The following is a 19,437-nucleotide window of genomic DNA, read 5'->3' on the forward strand; positions in this document are numbered from 1 at the left end:
CACTAGAGGTAGTGTCACTGCAACATAGCTCCAGGGTCGTGGGGTGTGACAGGTGTGTGAGATGCTGTAGATACTGTCAACAAGGTGGGTTCTACCTTGCGTCCACTGTCTCCGAGTAGGCTCTGGGCCCTCTGCAACACTGATCAAGATTTACAGAAGGTGAATGAATGAATGAATTAATTCTATGTATACATCACTCCTTTTTACCACATCCCTGAGCGCAAGGAGACGGCGGACCACTGTTGACCCACTGAGGACAAAGTTGGAGGTCCACTAGATTTTTGCACAGTGTTTTCTGGGAGAACTGCTGGTGATTAAACAGAATTTTATACAAAATGCCACATTTGAGCACTTTTCCATCCACAGTCCAGTTTACATTCTTTTGTTATTCTTTATAAATAATATTAGTAAATAATTTTAATCCAGCACAGTGTCAACATTTTTAACATAATCATTTTATATCAGGCTTATACTCATTATTATATCTCTCATAGTTGTTGGTAATATTTGTATTAGTGTGTTTACCAGAATAAAAGTCTCTGTGAATGTAAAATCTGTGTGAGGAGATTATAAATGAGTTATATCCTGTAGAGGACAGTAATCTGAGGGGTCCGATGGTGGACCAGCAGTCAGTGGTGTGCCAGCCTTTTTATTTCAGTGGACTGATATATGTTTGCTGTTTGGGATAGAACCAATTTCAAAGTATCTGAAAAATAAATGAATAAAACCTACTGTTTGAAGTTTACCTGATTTAATCAACTATTTGCAAAAGTAGCTTTGATTAATGTTGCCATAATATATTTCAAATACATATTTGCATAAAGAATCTCCTTTTAATGAATTATCAGATTTACCTTAATGCAAGTCAATAGCATAAACGCTAGTTTAACAGATTTTGTGTGTTTGCTAATGCTAAAGACACGTTCAGGTTTTCTTAGTTAGCATAGAAACATTATTTTAAAACTTTATTTTAAGCGTTACAAATGGCTCATTCATGAACGGTGCTTCGGTGTTTACAGTGAATAAATGTTAGGGAAAGTATTTTAGGCTGTCTAAGATGATTAAGCTTTAATTTCATAGCATATCATGGCTTTCACAGTTAAAAAAAATAATAATAATAATAAAAAAACAACGGCCAAATGACTAGCTGTCCTATAGCACTCCCAAATGGCGGACACTGTTCTCATCTGCTCTCACTTACATAGATCACTTTTTTGGACGATAGAAAAACAATTATTTAAAGCCTTTCCATGTAGTAAATCTCTATTAAATTTAAGGACCCTCAGCTGTACAGTATGTCTTCATACATATTGTAAATTATTCATGAATGGTTTTGTTACACTGAAGCAAATAAGACCCCCCCCCCCCAAATTAAATTAAATATTCTTTGGATGTGTTCTTTGAATGTGCACAGGTTGTTGCCTGCACTTTCAACATTGTTACATAATAGGGGCTATAATTATTATTTGTGTGCATGATGAACACAAGTCTATATATACTGATCAGCCAAAATCATCATTTTAAATCGTTTTAATAATTTTAATTTAATAAAAGTTTTTTACTCTTTTTTATGTATTTCCTTTTATTGCACTATTTTAATTGTTTTAATGGACTTTATGATTTTTATTCTTGCTCTTAATTTAACCGTTTTTGTTTTTTTTCTGTAAAGCACTTCGAATTGCTCTTGTGTGAAAGGTGCTCGATTAATTACTTTGCCTTGCCTTGCCTATAAATTATGTTCAAGGCCTGTATTTACAACCAAGAAGATTTGGCTTTAATTGACTGATTTATTCAAAGAATGAATAAATGATGAATGCCAGATAGAAACTTGCACCATGTATCTACAAACTATGACTCTTTCAGGTCTTCTACTGTATAAACAACAGCAGACAGACATGTTAACAAGGGGAAGCACTTGATTTCCACTGGAGGGGGTGTTTAAAAATGAATGTACACTTTTGAACAAAAATGAAGCAGCCTGCTATGTACGAAAGGACTGAAACATTACCTTCACTAAACACATGATGAGCAAAGAGAAGCCTTTTGAAGACTTTACTGATGTGTTATGCCCTGAATATACGAGGAATATCTGCACACTTTGGTGTTTTATCTGCTCTATTTCTCATGACTCAACTAGTGAATGAGCGCATACTGAATGGGACGAGTGAGTCAGCTGTGCAAACACTAAATTGTGCAGAGCTGTTCTTTCACATATCAGAAAGCTGGCAATTAAAGTTTTATTAGGTTGTTAACTACACAGACAAAGTACAAAATTGTCCATCTTCTGTTTAAATTCTCACTTCACAATGTTCATGGGTTCTGGCTGGTTCTTCATCAGACAATTCTGTCCCAGCCCATGAAATACATTTCCATGCTTTCCCATTAGTAGACAGTGATGATGATCATCATCATCAAGAGTAACAATCCAAGCTTACCGTCTTTCCCATCTTTCTTCACTTCTTCATTTTGGTCTGATCTCCACTGCTGACAAAATCAGTGCAGTTCCTCTTGCAATAAGTCTATATGAGATTGTGTTATATATTTATTTATAAAGATAGTCTTGATTAAAGCGAACAGATTTAATAGAGGTATTCCTTGCACTGTAGTCTCATCAATTAAATAAAGTCCTTAATTACTATGTTCATGAGTGAAACACTGGGAGAATTTATTTCTGATTGATTAATTTGCTAATATAATAATTATGATTGCATTTTAATATGAATGATAAAATGTGAATCTCTGATACAGCCAGGCTATTAAGGGTCAGTACAATTTGTGTTTTATAATGAGAAGAAAAATTGTTGGAGAGAATGACTGGCCGCCCCTTTTTAAAACGAAACTAGAACCTTAGATATATGTATTCATTAATAGCTTAGTATTGTCACTTTTCAAAATAAGTCTTTTTTTTTTTTATAAATACAATGAAAATGATCATGTCAGTTCTCACCGCATTGCCCCATGATTCATCGGTCTCCATTCCACATGGGCATTTAACTATTATAATGGCAACAAAACAATGAAGCAGACTCCTATCTACAACATTCCTCAAAATGGTGTCTCCATTTTTCAACTATAGATCTAAACTGAAGCTAGGAGTTGTAGTTACATTTTAAATGTCAAAAAGATCAAATCAGTTCATTGTGGGTTGTGGTGACAGAATATACAAATGACAACAGTATATCTTGAAACGTTAGATTTTATGTGTGTGTGTGTGTGTGTGTTGTAACGAGACCTGTCTTCATTGTGGGGTTAACTACCTGGTCCAGGCAATGTAAATCATTAACTTTGAAGGTGAAGACATGTCTTGATGTTGGGTTTAGAGTAAGGGTTAATAAGTACTATTTAATAGTTCTTCACAAATAGTAGATTATGAATGTGTACTTATGAAGCTGAATTAGAGCTTGAGTCTTGAATTTGTGTTATGTGTCAGTAATTAAAGTCATATTAATGTGTTCATACAAATGTGATGTATATATTAGTTTAACGATTAAATTACTATCAGGTATAAATATATTTATCGCTCAGATACGTAAACATTGCCCATTTACAGTGAACATTAACATAACTTTTTAAATATTTAATTATCATAGGACTCAGATTTTGATATAAGAATGTTTAATCTTGCACATTAGTTTGTATTTTAACAGGTCTGTTAATATATTTATGTAAATTACATAGAAATAAAAAGCTGTGGGTGTATTGTGAGGCCCTAAAAATCTTTTTTTGAAGGGTTCTTTTGTAAAGGCTATTCATTCATTCATTCATTTATTCATTATCTATAACCCTTATCCAGTTCAGGGTCGCGGTGAGTCCGGAACCTACCTGGAATCATTGGGCGCAAGGCAGGAATACACCCTGGAGGGGGTGCCAGTACTTCACAGGGCAACACACACACACACATTCACTCACAAACTCACACCTACGGACACTTTTGAGTCACCAATCCACCTACCAACGTGTGTTTTTGGAGCGTGGGAGGAAACCGGAGCACCCGGAGGAAACCCACGCAGACACAGGGAGAACACACCACACTCCTCACAGACAGTCACCCGGAGGAAACCCACGCAGACACAGGGAGAACACGCCAAACTCCTCACAGACAGTCACCCGGAGCGGGTATCGAACCCACAACCTCCAGGTCCCTGGAGCTGTGTGACTGCGACACTACCTGCTATGCCACTGCTGCAAGAGGTGGGTTAATGCCACAGAGCTCCACAGTCCTGGGGTTGCTTGTGGAACAGACAAAATGAACCAGCAGACCTGTAGTCAAGGGTCAGTGCAGAGCTTATAACGCAGATAAACAGATTTATTTACAAACCCTTCCAAATAAATTACAGTGTATGTTTACATGGTGAATGTATCAGCTGCTATGACTCAGCCTACATTCAAAATAGAGTAAATAGGTTCATTAGTCTCTCTTTAAATGTGAATATGAAGTGTTATGCAGATAAAAAACAATTATTTTTTCTCAGGCTTATTTATATCGTCCAGATCGAAGGAGAATGGCTGATCATAGCCCATGAGGTGATTGTAGTCGTGAGGTAAGGCAAACATCATCGGGTTCACGAGCAAGGAGCGTTTCTTGGCGTAGAAACTAGTGAACATCTTGCTAACGTCTGGGATTGTAATGTCGCTCTGGTGGAACACAGTCTTCTTCTCTGCAAGAAAGATGTTGTAAGTGATAGCCGTGTACATGTCCGTGTCTTTGTTGTGATACAAGCGCACTACGTAGCCCTTGGTAATCACATGGAGGAGGACTGGAGTCAGAAAGGTGAAGAACCCAATAAACCCACAGAATGCCACCTTCGCAGCGAGACTGCTCACTCCGAGCCCTGTCTGCGTCAGAACGTACGGCATCACACACAAGCTGAACATGCTGGTGGAGTAGGAGAAAAACTTCACTCCTGCAAAGGAATACATAAGCATTTTATTATACATAGCACTTTGAGACTTAACTGTTACGATAGTGCTGGTCATAATTAATTGTAATTTATTAGTAGTATCTTGAAGCAACAACTAATTTGCAATGATAACAATCTTTTCAATATATTCATAAAAATATTGTGTCAAAACATAATATGACCAAACATGTGCAAGCACCTCGAGGTTATTACACAGAGCAGGACAGATGAGTTAGCTAGTGGGTAACGTGAGCCCAGATTTGAAGACTGTCTAATAGGAATATCCCTCAGCTCTTTTCATGTTGGACACTTTTGACTAGAGGCTTGAGTTACCTGAGAAATCCTATTTTGTGGAATTACTCCACACGTCATTCAGCATTTCTTGTGAAATGAGGGGATTGATTTAAAAAATGTGTCTCTTTTGCTTCAATAACACTTTGGTCTATTCTTTTGAGGCCTTTAGAGATTTTTATTGAGTACATGATGGTACCTCAGCTACAATAGCATTATTGAGGTCAGGTACTGATGCTGGATGATTAGTTCTGGATCATAAACCCTACTCCAAGTCATACTAAAATATTGTCTATAGCTCCATTACTCTGGCAATTTGACCCCCATTCTTCAATATTAGTGCTTCAAAGACACCATGAAGACACCCCTCTCTGAAATTCAAGTGTTTAACTTTGTAACCATGTCTGTGTGGGGTTGTTTATAAGATAGTATCATAAAAGTATCATGAATTAAATACGCCTTTAAAGACATAGCTGAGCATTTCTGCTTTTAAATCGCAGTGTTCAAAAGATAGAAATGTAGAAAACAATGGTTGCTACTTCTTAAAATCCTGTCAACATTTCAAGATTCGACATTTCAAGCTGCAAGCAAGATATGGAGGATTGGGGGGTTGAATCACACATGCTGAATGAATTTGAAGGACATTTGAAAAATATGTTAGAGATAATGAATTTTGTTGAGCAAAGATTAGAAGAGAGATGGGTCTCTGTGATAACCACAGTGGGATTCTAACTATTCTTTGAACCTTTCCACTGTGTAGATTTGGAAAAATAAGCATAAAAAGTTAAAATTACCAAGCACTGCTTTGCCCAGATTCCCAGAGTAGATCAGGACCCCGTTCTCTGAGCTGACCGGCTGGGATGAAATACACCGTCCAGATATGTATGACTGAACCTGTCAAGACAAGAATGTCTCCAGTTAACAGCAGCCCTCTGAACTTTTGCTGCTATAGTATTTATCAAAATCACATTTACAAGCAGTAAATTAGGATTGAAATATTTACCTTCGCTTCTGCATTTAAAATGGTCCTCCTGACTGAATTAATGAAATAATCCTTGCGAAAAGATGGAGAATAGGTGACCGGGCTTTTAACATTTTTTTGTTGAGTTTCTTTAAACAAGTGAATACTCCTGCAGTGCACAGGCCTCAGTATTTGTTGTGGGTTTCTCGAGATGTATCTAAAACCTGGTAAAGCACTGATCTGGTACATTGCTGTGGTTGTTTTCTTGCTAAAAGCCTGCAAATGTGATCTGAAGGAGCACAATATGAATCCGGAGAAGAAGAAAAACAAAAAACAGCATCGTTTAGAAAGGGCGCCTCCAACAGTGTGGAGGATGGTGCAGAAAAATAAAAGTATTTATTAAAGAAAAAAAACTACAATACTTACGACGCTCAAAATATACACAGACAACTTAAAAGACCTACATTTATTTTTATTTATTTATTTGTTTGTTTATTTATTTAATCGTTTTTCCGTTAGGACTTTTATTTTTTAATAATATGAATTGATATTTGGATCGAATGTTTTTTTTAATTCATTATGCCTTTAAATAATAATAATCCTAATTACCAACTTTTAAATTTGTATTATAAAAGATGGTAAGTCATGTTACTATTTATATTAAAATAGGTTTAATAAAATTAAATAAAATATATAATAATTCTTTTTTGTTAGTTAATTTTAATAATTTGATTTATGAATATGAAACTCCCTTGAGCACAATTAACTAATGATGTGGAGGATAGTAGATCAATTGCAGAGGATATATTTAATATGAAAAATGTAACATCAATAAAAAAAATATAGCTACATGAGGGTTTTATATTTATGTCTGTTGTATCACAACATCTCTGAAAATGCCTTATCCATTATTACACATACATAATTGAATATAAATATTGCACATACGGATTTCTTTTCTCATTTTCTTTTCTTTTCACAGTGTGGTTTAAAAGTCCCACCTTTGAGGACTTTTATTTTGATCATTGAGCAGTTGGTGATTTTACTCAATCGACGTTTGTTCCAGGGTTGGTATTTTTCTTTATTTAACTCTCAGTTTTTATGAAAACACTGTAAATGTAGATAACGTAGACTCTTATAATGTTGTATAATGTAGATTAAAATGTTTTATTACTGTATTGAGACGTATTTCTACAGTGTTTTTCGTGTTTAGTTCCTATGAGCTAGAAGCTGTTGAAGCGAACAGCGCCTTACACAGAACGTCAGTAAAAATCTATTTAAACGTATAAAATCACATGTAACAGACTTGTATATAACCGTTTGCCCCATTTATATATTCTATGTCGCTTTAAGTCTCGTTCTGTTTACCTAAATCCTATATTTAATCGCCTTGATCAGTAATCGATTCTCTTTTCCCCATATTTTCCAGAGAAATAGAAGCAGCTGAAAGATGGGTAAGAATTTTCTTCGTAAGACTGTCTTCACTGCTGATATTTATTAATAGTTTAGACACGAGTTCAAATACTCCGAGCCTGATTATGGTATGAATGTTTTAAAAGCGATGAGTTACTTTAATATTATGAATCTGTGCCATCTAGAAGTGCCAAAATCAGGTCCGTCCCAAACTTTTGTTTTAACGGCCCTGACACGTCCGAGACTGGTTTGAGACGATTTCCAGCTGAAAAGAAAGTCTTGGATTTATAGGTCATGTTCTTCAAAAAAAAATTTTTCTATGTACCACAATGGCTTACAGTCTCTAAATAAACACTCACTAAGATAAATAAGAACATATTTTGAAAATAATTATTTACAGCTTTAAAATTTAAGGGTTTTTGTCTTTAAAGTTTTGACAGTTTAGTAAATAACATTTTAGTGCCCTTTTTATGCATTAAGAGAATTATTTTTAATAAAGTGCGTCAATATTTTTAGAATGCAAGTGGAATTAGTTGTGACTGAAAGTTTGAAAACTTCATCAAATCTTCACACACGTCCTAAACCAAAAACAAAGAGGAACAAATCAAAAGCAGGAATATTTCAGTTCTGATTTTCACAGCACATGTTTGTGGAAGTGTACCATGACCTGAGGACCTCAGAAGAACAGTTGTTGTTGCTCACCAGGCTGGAATATTTTTCAAAACTATCTCTCAAGATTGGAATTCACTAATCGAGGCAGACAAATTGTGTACAAATTGAGGAAATTCAAACCATTATTACCCTCCCCATGAGTGGGACTAGCAATGACCACGCTAAGAGCTAAGTGTCCACAGGGTCACAAAGGAACCATGGCAACTTCTAAGCAACTAAAGGTCTTTCATATATTGCCTTAATGTTCATCAGTCCACCATTCTGTAAACACTGAAAATGGTGGTGTACATGGCGGGGTTGCAAAGAGAAAACTGCTGCTGTTTTAAAATACCATTGCTGTCCACCTGCAGATCACACTGATAAGCCAGAAGGCTATTGGAACCATGTTTTGTGGAAGGATAAGACACGAATAGATATTTGTGGCTTAAAGAAAAAGCATTGTCTTTGGAGAAACAAAAGAGCTGCATTCCAGTATTAAACCCTCTATGGAACATCTATGGAACATGGCAGTGCTAGTATCATAGTTTGGGCCTGTTTTGCTGCATCTGGACGAGGACTGCTTGCCACCATCAAGTCCGATATTTTTGTCAATTTTGTGCAGAAATTTTGAAAATTTAAAGGCTTCACAAACCCTTTGGCCGTTGATCAAAGGAGTTGTTGTGCAGAAGGGTCCATAGTTGTGGGCGGAAGGCTACTTGTGTAGTGGACTGGCACCCTGCCGAGGGTGTGTTCCTGCATTGCGCCCAGTGGTCCTGGATGTGCTCTGTATCCACTGTGACACTGCATTGGAAAAAGTGGTTATGGAACATGAATTCATTTATTTAACCCTGTGTTAGACACAAATGCACACACAGGCAGCAACGAGCGGCAATTTCTGTAGTTTAGGTTTAGATACCTCACTCAAGGGCACTTTGAAGTTTGAGGAAGGAGAATACTCCTGCAATGCTAAGTTCCTTCTTTCCCCACCTGTTTTTTTTTTCTTCTTCCTGACTGTCCAGGGGATTTAACTAGTGACTATTTAATCCTAAAGCTGCTTCTCTAACCTTTAGGCCATTGCTGCTAAAGCTTTATTTATCTGAATAAACTGAGAAATCCTGCTTTGAGGAATAAGGCCCTAGGACTGAAAAAAGAGTCATTTTTGTACACTTTATTGTCTACCACAAGACTTGTGGTTTACTGTTTTGTTAAATCATTTTCTATTGTTTGCACTAAATAATGTATGCCCTTTATATGTTCTTGAATTTGACATTTATTGAATTTTCCTCAGACTGTGAAGAGAAGACATATGGTGGCTGTGAAGGGCCAGATGCAATGTATGTGAAGCTGATCTCATCTGATGGCCATGAATTCATTGTGAAGAGAGAACATGCTTTGACTTCAGGAACAATTAAAGCCATGCTAAGTGGTCCTGGTCAGTAATGTTTAAAAAAATAATAATATTTACACACAGTTATAAGGTTATGTATTCATATTTGTATTGAATATTGTTATAAAAAATGAGAATAGGAGTTTTCTCACAAAACATTGGAAAAGGCAGAATAATACTAATTAATTCGAGCTGTGTGCAGTGAATGTATGAATGTTAAACCATCTGTTTTTTATTTGTTGTTTAAACAGGTCAGTTTGCTGAAAATGAAACGAATGAAGTCAATTTCAGAGAAATCCCCTCTCATGTCCTGTCTAAAGTCTGCATGTATTTCACTTACAAAGTTCGTTACACCAACAGCTCCACAGAAATCCCAGAATTCCCTATTGCTCCAGAGATAGCCCTGGAACTTCTGATGGCTGCAAACTTCTTGGATTGTTAAAACATGCATGCACATGAACATCTTTTGAAATGTATTTATTTTGCTTCCCGACATTGCTTGGCTTTTTTTTGTAATCAGAGAGAAATGTGAAAATTAAAATAGCATCCATTATTATCTTTTTTTTTTTTTTTTTTTAAATCTACATACTCACTACAAGTATGTTTTTCCACAGTATTAGTCTATTCATGAAACATTTTCAGGTGACAGTTATAAGGATATCATACCATTATCTTCTTGTATCCACTTGCTGTAATGACCTCATAATACATTTGGTAAATTTACACATTTCCCAAGATAAAGGCTATTAAAATACTACCAGATTTTTTTCTTTATTGTCCACTGTTTTATAATATGCACTTCTAATCAAATTAGATTATTAGTGTATGTAATAACTTGAATATTATAAATAATAACTGGTTATCAAACTTCATTCTTAAGTAAAACCAGTGGAGAGTTTCGTGTTTCAGTATATGTTACTGGGGTTAAGCATAAATTATGGTAGGAAGAGGTTAGCTTTGCATATTTGTTCTTTTTAACTTTATGCATTAGATATTAATGAATGCCACCCTTAAAACCAATACACAACCAATTAATGTTTCTCACCTGTTGGTACTGTTGGTCATCCTACAGACATGAAATAAAACTATACCAACTCTATGTGATCATGTGGATTAACTTTTCTTTACAGAGAGATTATGTTAAGAGGAAGATATAATTTTATTGATCAATAAAAAAAATCTGTAAACCAAGATAAAGGAATACACATCCACTGAAAAAACTCATTACAATATAAAGGTGTCTGAGGGGGAGGGGGGTTATATATAGTGTTAACTGCACATTTTAAGAGTTAAAAGTTCCAACATCCCGCTGCAATGCCACCCTCTACTGTTCAAAGTATGCTTGTATGCTTTACAGTTGATGTTGGAATATTTCTTTGAGGACATGATGGCATTAGGCCATATCAAATTTACAGACGTCAGGTAGTGATACTGAATAATTTGTTCCGGGTTGGTTTCGATACCTTATGAAACCATTCTTGTTTAAAGCATGTATTTTTTTTATTTAGTCCTTTTGTAGTCCCACTACAATGTCCACAAATACAACACATAGGACGACCAATCAGATATCGCCGTCTCATCCGGGGCATTATTGGCGTACCACAACTGAATCAGTTAGCTAATACTTTATATATGCTATGATTAATGATACTTTTCGCCACTGTTTAACAATAAGCCAATAACTCAATTATCTTATTAGACTAAAACATAAGTACAAATCACTACAATGTCCGGAGGGTACGTTCAAACAAGACTAGACCAGGCTGTTGGTTTGGTGGGGGATTACCCAGAACCTAAAACAAGCTTAGCTGGAACGCAGGTGTTTATGGGATGTATAGTTTCATGGGTCATGATTGTGATTTAATCAGACTATTCATGGCTACGGGCGTAAATGTAGTTGGAAAAAACAACAGACCACAAACAAATGGCACAGTCTGGGTGCGTACGCCACAAACAGACAAGAACATGTTAAAAGCGAGCATTAAATGTGTCTAAAATGAAAAAAAAACGGGAGCAATGCGCCATGACGTCACACGTCCACTCGCCCGTCCAGTTCAGGGGGTCCAACATGGCGTCCATGCAGGTGAGTGGGAGCCTGCGGTAAACAGTCGATTAAAGCCAAACCACTAGAAGAACCACTGTTTAATCCTGATACATGTTACATTTTCCAACACGTAGATTTATATTCCTTGCGTTTCGTGAGTTGTTATTTATCGCTCGTCTTCGAATTCGTTGTTATTTTCAAGTCGATCTGGCCGTTTGGCTGTTGTGTTGTAAGCTGTATCTGCTGCACACCGATCAGCCAAAACATTAAAACACCTCATTGTGTCTGCGATCATTTTCTAATTCATCAGCTCCATTGAGCATATAGGTGACTGTCGTAGTTCTTCAATTACAGACTTTAGGCCGTCTGTTGCTCTGCATGCTTTGCTATACCATTTCATCTAGTTCTTCACTTGACAGTACCGACACAGCAGATTTATTATTTGGATGGTGGATCAACTTAAGTAATGACGTGGTGGTGTTGTCGTGATACGTGTGCATTGCCCTGGTCCGAGTGGATCAGACACAGCAGTGCTGCTGGAGTTTTCAGACCCCTCACTGTAACTTTTGGGCTGGTCCATCCAACATTGTCCTATGGGCAGGTTCCTGCAATCAATGAATAACTAGAGGAAGACTAACACAATCTGTGCCACAAAATTGGAGCTAATGTTTGACTTCATATCTACATGTTGCACCAACAAGGAGGGTATAAAGCACTGCTATGTCAGATGCAGTTCTACAGGCACAACAAGCTAACACCACCACCACATCAGTGTCACTGCAGCACTGGGACTGATCCACCACCAAATAATACCTGCTATGTGGTGGTCCTCTAGGGGTTCTGATAATTGAAGATGAAATGAGGCTAACCAAGTATGCGGAGGCACAGATGGACTACAGCATGTAACTTTAGAACCGCAGGTTTTACCTAAAAGGTAAGTGGAGCTGATAACATGTACAATGAGTGTAAATGAGGTCAAGTTGTATGTGAACATGAATCGTAGGAGCAGCGTTAACACACAGTGGGCTTAAGAATGATGAGCCCTGGCAACAGTAGATAATAATTACAGCCTTGGGTTTCCTTGGTAACCTTTTACGATAGTAGACCACTTGAGTTGAATCTCTAGATGATAAGTTAGTTACCTGTGTCCCTGCAAGGTGTGAGAATGAGAGAATTCAGATGTTATTATTGCTAAAGTAAAAGAACATGTAAATGACCTACTAAGTCTTAAGCGTGGGAATGGTTCATTCATTTTAATATGTATGTACTAAGTCCTCGCCACACTGGGATAATGCTCTCAGGATTTAGTAAGTTCAACATGCTGGGCTTGGTACTAATGGAGCATGGATTCCCCTTTTTTAAATAGGGAAACTCTTATCTCATACTTAAACTGGAGTCAGAGAACATATTAATTTGGCAAGATATGTACTGCTATGATATAGCATGATATACCTTATGCTGTGATAATTATATAAATACAAAAGAAAAATAAGATAATTATTAACTCTTTATTACAGGAAAACCAAGTAAATTAAATAATGGTCGTGGTCTTTTAGAGCGGCCTTAGTTACTTAGTAACAGTTATGTCTTTGTCTTTCCCACGTGTTTCACTCTCTAGAAAAGGTTACAAAAAGAACTGATGGCTTTGCAAAGTGATCCACCCCCAGGAATGACACTGAATGAGAGGAGCGTGCAGAACACAATCACAGAGTAAGTGTCAATTATTTACCAGTACACTGTCTGAATCTCAGATGGCTCCTTGTTAACTTTAATAGTACACTGTAAAAGCACAGCTTCTACTTCCAGTACATTCAGTAAAATTGGGTTTTAATCATTTACTACATACTACAATAATCCTGAAATGAAAAATTGGTCTTTGATTAAAACAGACAGAGCCTGATTCTCTGTGAAGTTAAAGATCAGTGTTCTTTCGGGTGATTTACATTAAACTAAGGAAGGGTTAGAATGCCTGAGGTACTTGGTTAATGGTGGTACTGTGTTAAAATACAGTAATAAACACAGATTTGAGCTTGGTGATATGACATATGCTTTTAGAGAAATGCTAATTTAATTAAAAATCTATATTTTACTGCCTGTGTTTTTAAACACTTTAATCATTATGTGAATGATGACATCCCCTTAATAAACACAAATATTGAAGGCACGTGGTAGTTGACATAAATATCCCAAAGAGGTTTATAAGCATTATGCCATGCCATGTCATGTCTTTGTGCAGGTGGTTTATAGACATGGAGGGAGCCCCTGGTACACTCTATGAAGGCGAGAAATTCCAGCTACTTTTTAAATTCAGCAATCGTTATCCCTTTGACTCACCTCAGGTAAGTGTTGTCACTGGAGGACTTAAGTAAACTCCTCTTAACCACACCCCTGTCTCTTTCTGCATTTTTAATTTTCCCTATGCTCTCACTTAAATACAGGTAATGTTTACTGGAGAGAATATTCCTGTCCATCCACACGTGTACAGCAACGGTCATATCTGCTTGTCCATTTTAACAGAGGACTGGTCACCAGCGCTCTCTGTCCAGTCCGTCTGTCTTAGCATTATCAGCATGCTGTCCAGCTGCAAAGAAAAAGTAAGAATTGTAACTTGTCTGTTGATAAAAGTTATTACTAATTCATTGACATCTGTAGTCCAGTATTAATAACAGTTCGTTTGGAGATTGGGCAAGTGATTCTGGTCTTACAAAAGGACAATACAAACAATAAAACTGGTCTTAGAAGGAGCAGTCAGTCATTTTTTCCAAGGAGATGTCTTCACATCATAAAGTTGATGTTAAAGGCTAAGCACCACTTAATGGCCCTCCATGAATATTCCACATTATTTTGTTACTGACATAAATAAGTATGAATTAAAATGAAAATAGCAGCTTAATTTGATTTAAAAAACCTTATTCCTTCAATTAGTAAGAAATAACATGTTTTCTGACTCTAAATAAACACAAGTTAGGAACTCAAACTCCACAGTATTTATTTGTTTGACACTTTCATAGAGCTGGTGCTTAGCCTTTAAACTGACATCTAGTGGCCTGTATGTTTCAGAGATTCTGTTCTAAACCTGGGCAATATAGAAACTTAATTATACATATAAAAAAAATACACACACACTATCCCACAATATCACTGGGTTCTTTGTGCTCATTATTTTTTTCCTCACCTCAATTCCAATTTTTTTTAATCAGATCTAGAGATACATTTTTTAAAACCACATTCATGGTCGCGTTTTACACCGCTGTTCACGTATATTTCCCACTTCGGTTTGGATTTTTTTTTTCCCTGCTGAGGTGTGGGAGATTTTTTATTTTTTCCACGGTTTACTTTTTTTCCTTCCACAGAGCACATTTATCCCAATTGGTGAGTAGCACACCTTTGTGTAAAAATTCACTACTGTGTCTCGTTGTTTGTTGGTTGTGAATTAGAAGTGACTTGTTAGTGCTAGTTCATTCACTCCGCTCCCTCTCTGTTTTTTTTTTAAAACTTTGTAAATCTTTAAATCTGGTGGGTATCAATTCTCTGAGTGCGTTTTCAGAAGCTGTTTAGTTATGGTTAAGGGTGGAATGAGTTGTACTGGTTACAGCAGTGCAGTAAGCCATGCTCACATTTAATGCACAAATGCTACAAACTCTGTCATTTTCGCGTCAAGGTCGGTCACATGTCATAACCAATGTCTAATAACATTGCTCTATCACACAGGCTTATTCTGTTTTCATTTTAATGAAGGATGATTTTACACTGATGATTTGAAATTGATATGATATGCCTTTGACCTGTAATTAACTCTCTCCCTGTAGCGACGCCCACCAGATAACTCCTTTTATGTACGGACATGTAACAAAAATCCAAAGAAGACAAAGTGGTGGTATCACGGTGAGTGTCGTGTAAAGGTTTTTTATTCGTTTGAGCAGTGCTTACGATAAAGGAATACACACAACAACAGGATTCAAACAAACATAGCGTTACAATCTAAGACTGGAGTTACTATCTTAATTATGATTTGTTTTTCTTCTTTGTCTCTGATGAATTAATCCAATCTGAATTTAAGTTAGATTACTTACGTAGTAACAGAATTAATTCTATTTGCTGTTAGTTTACATTCTGTAATATTTTACATTTTGGATAATTGTTATTTGCAAAAATACTGTCAAATTCACATCATGAAAAAATGTACTCTTCTAATTACAAATGCTAATGGGGTATGAGCTGAAAATATAGAATCTAGAGGTTACACAGCTCATATGAACCGCCATAAGCCACAAGTAAATAAATAAAAATATTTATGGCAGAAATATCTACCATAGGGTTAAATCTATGCTTATTTTTATGGATGACCCACATTTGTATTTTTACTCTTTGTCATTAACCTTCTCTGTTCTTTCTCTCTCCAGATGATACATGTTAGTGGTGCTTGGACTTTTAGTATACTGTAATTTAAAAAAAAAAAACAGACTCACTGATGGTACATCTGCACTTTTTGATATTCAGTCTTTGGCATTAGACTGAAGGAACAGACCTCCTGCTACTTGGGAAAAGGACGTGTTTTTGGGGGCACACACTTCAGCGGGCTGAAACACAACAGGAATGTAAAACTCCATATTCTCAAGCAAGCAAGTTGTTGCAGTGTATAGGGATTATTTTTTTTCCTAATGGTGTAATTAATTACATTTGGGTCGCTTTTCTGTTCTCTTTCTCTCTCTCTCTCTCGTTCTCTTTCTCATTCTCTCTCTCTCACTCTCTCTCTCTCTCACTCTCTCACTCTCTCTCTCTCTCTCTCTCTCTCTCTCTCTCTCTCAAAAGCCTTTCCAGGTTTGACGCCTTTTGTGCAATAATCATTTAAGCATGTGTATGGTACGGGAGGGAGACTGTCCAAATGTATAATAATCTGAAAAAGTAAAACTACTGAAAGGGATCAAGCATAATATTGTAATAAGCCAAGAGAAAGTTCTCCGTTTTGCCTCACGTTAAAATATGCACTGTGAAATTTAGGGAGAAAACATGTCACCACTGTAGAATAATAATATAAACCTTCCTTTGGCCATGACCCTAATTAAAGTTCCATTTAATGAGTTTGAATAGGATTTCGTAGTACAGCTCTCTTCCAGGAAGTAGACCTTTATTTACCGCAGTTCTGTCCAATGATCCGATATATTCAATATTTATTCGGCATGTGTCTCACACACACACACACACACACTCCTCTCTCACAGAGTAATGTATGGAAGCCCTGTTTGTGCCAGCTCTGTAGTTGAACCTCTAAGTCTTATAAACTCAAAATATTAACTATGTTTCTCAAACAAATCCCCTGTATTGGAAATGATATACTGCTTCCTGAAAATATAAATGACCTCTCACAAATATGACTTTTTATTTAAGATTCACCTCTGGCGTGAGTTCATATGAATTTATCTCTGGATAAATCGTTATTTTGAAGTTAATCGGTCTGTATTTTGAGGAATAAGTCACTTTTATTTTGGCAGATTAAGCCTGTACCTTGATAAAATTAGTCAATATTTTAAAACTGATTACATCATTAAAAAGCATCATTAGTTTCGACTAATTGTAAGAAAATGAGTTATTATTTTGAGGTACTAAGTCAGTGCTGGAAACAGGATATAAAAACCTCTACTTTGCAGGAATGAGCTTCCCTAGTTTTCAGACGAGGGTTGATTTTAGAAATAGAATATAAACAGTAACTTGATCTTTGAAATGCTGTTACTTCAGGTTCTTTATGATTCTTATGATTAAGATTTAATGGGTGAATGCTATTAAATGTTGCTGAGGGGGAAAGGCTTTATTTTATTTTATTTTTTTTTTCCTGGTAGTTACCCTCTTCCATTTAAGCCCTGTTTGGAAAACTTCTGAAACTCCGCTCTGGAAGATCTCTGAGTTTAGGGACAGAGAGTTCAGCTGTAAGCGTATGTGCTGTGTGTTGCTGTTATTGAAAAGTTTCTGTTTTTGCAGTTCTTAAGTATGATTTCTGACTGGGGCTTTAAGGCTAGTAAATTTAATTTGAAGTTGTGTGATATGGTTTATGTTTTTCTTTTGTTATTTAACATTATTTAAACAAAATGTTCTAATTAAATATAATATATTTTGAAATGACTGCGGTCTCCTTTATTATTTATCCCCACACTCAGTGGTCCATCTGTTGCTCTGAGTGTTTGTTAGCCCCTTTTCACCCTATTCTTCAGCAGTGTACACAGCTGCAGACCAGGTATTATTTGGGGCTGAATCATGCTCAGCGCTGCAGTGACACTCATGTCGTGATGGTGTGACAGTGTGTTTTCTGATAGTACGAGAGGATCAGAAACAGCAGTGTCACTGGAGTTTTCATTGACCGTCCACTCTGTAAGACACACCTGCCATGTTCGTCCACTTTGTGGATGTAAAGTCTGTTGCTACACAGTTTGTGGCAATCATTCTTGAGTACTCCATCAGTGGACACAGAACCCCTGGATGGTTTTGCTTGGTGGGCTTCTCTCACACTAGCAGTGACACTGAAGTGCATAAAAAGTTTCAGAAGCCCTGCTGTGTTTGATCCACTTGTACCAGCATAACGCAACCACATCGGTCATTTAGTTGCTGAGGATTGTCAAGCAACTAAATATCACCTACTGGTGGTGATCATTTGGGGATTCTCTGTGAAAAGAGGCTACAACGTATGCAGAGCAACAGATAAGACTAGTCTAATTGCAGTGCAAAGTGGCTCAATGGCACTAAGGTAGTAAATAGGTTTATCAGATCTTGAAGGATTGTCCTGATTTTTCTGTGTTGTATTTAGTCTAGTCTTGAATTATTATTTTTTTAAATAAATATTATCATTATTATTTATAATCATTGGTAATATTTCAATCACGGGTGATCTGCCAGACAAATAATAATGAGTTATGTAGAGTGATATTATGCTCTTTCATTATCAACAATGGCGAATTTGAACAGGACAAGGGAGGAAGGATATGTATTTTAATTCCTGTCAGAGGGGACTTTTACCATCAGAGGGCAGTACAGTCACTGTGTTACTCATCTATCGCCGTTATACTTTAAGTCTGGATTGTTGGAGATTTTTAAATTTATTTTATTATTACATTTTTTTTTTTGGTCGACATATGATTCAGTATTAAAAATTGCAATGTTCAGATGTGGGTTTTTGTTGTATTAGTCAGAAAGCAGTTCCTCAGAATTCTGGGCCTTTATCTCCTGTAGTTAGTGACTAACAGAAGGAAAATACAGATAACATTTTTTAATGTGACAGACTACATCCCACTGTCTGGACTGTTTTTAAAATATTGTTATCTGCGCCATACCCCTGAATTCTTTTATTTATTCATGTATGAGTGCCTTATGAGACATAGTTGGGTTTCCTTTAGTAATCGGAAGTGTGTAATTTCACACACAAAAAAAATGGCTGCGTAGTTATCTGTGCCCTGGTGCTTATATCAGACTTCTGTGTATTCAAGCAGCACTGTAAGACACTTCCTAAAAGTTATTTTTTCTTCTTCTTTTACCCCCATTCATTCATTATCTGTAACCCTTATCCAGGTAGGCAGGGGGTCCAGAGCCTACCTGGAATCATTGTGTGCAAGGCGGGAATACACCCTGGAGGGGGCGCCAGTCCTTCACAGGGCAACACTCACACACACACATTCACTCACACCTACGGACACTTTTGAGTCGCCAATCCACCTACCAACGTGTGTTTTTGGACTGTTGGAGGAAACTGGAGCACTCGGAGGAAACAAACACAGACACAGGGAGAACACACCACACTCCTCAC

At 36.6% G+C, this 19,437-nt stretch overlaps 3 protein-coding genes across 3 annotated transcripts; 2 read left to right on the forward strand and 1 right to left on the reverse strand.

Moving 5' to 3' along the window:
- Positions 1-4,032: 4,032 nt before the first annotated feature.
- On the reverse strand, positions 4,033-6,481 carry LOC136675946 (transmembrane protein 70, mitochondrial-like). The gene is made up of 3 exons (XM_066652768.1): positions 6,196-6,481; positions 5,987-6,086; positions 4,033-4,904 (listed from the first exon to the last, which is right to left on the reverse strand). The coding sequence occupies exons 1-3, from the start codon at positions 6,400-6,402 to the stop codon at positions 4,459-4,461; spliced, it is 753 nt and encodes a 250-aa protein (XP_066508865.1). The 5' UTR covers positions 6,403-6,481; the 3' UTR covers positions 4,033-4,458.
- A 636-nt stretch (positions 6,482-7,117) lies between these two features.
- On the forward strand, positions 7,118-10,693 carry LOC136675766 (elongin-C). Its single transcript, XM_066652514.1, has 4 exons — positions 7,118-7,220; positions 7,583-7,607; positions 9,506-9,649; positions 9,856-10,693. Exons 2-4 carry the CDS (start codon positions 7,604-7,606, stop codon positions 10,044-10,046), a joined length of 339 nt encoding a protein of 112 aa, XP_066508611.1. The 5' UTR covers positions 7,118-7,220; positions 7,583-7,603; the 3' UTR covers positions 10,047-10,693.
- A 683-nt stretch (positions 10,694-11,376) lies between these two features.
- On the forward strand, positions 11,377-17,762 carry LOC136675765 (ubiquitin-conjugating enzyme E2 W-like). The gene is made up of 6 exons (XM_066652513.1): positions 11,377-11,687; positions 13,267-13,358; positions 13,885-13,987; positions 14,087-14,242; positions 15,458-15,533; positions 16,052-17,762. The coding sequence occupies exons 1-6, from the start codon at positions 11,601-11,603 to the stop codon at positions 16,063-16,065; spliced, it is 528 nt and encodes a 175-aa protein (XP_066508610.1). The 5' UTR covers positions 11,377-11,600; the 3' UTR covers positions 16,066-17,762.
- Positions 17,763-19,437: the final 1,675 nt, after the last annotated feature.

The sequence above is a fragment of the Hoplias malabaricus genome, chromosome X1 (genome assembly GCF_029633855.1).
Source record: "Hoplias malabaricus isolate fHopMal1 chromosome X1, fHopMal1.hap1, whole genome shotgun sequence".
In the NCBI taxonomy this organism is placed as follows: Eukaryota; Metazoa; Chordata; class Actinopteri; order Characiformes; family Erythrinidae; genus Hoplias; species Hoplias malabaricus.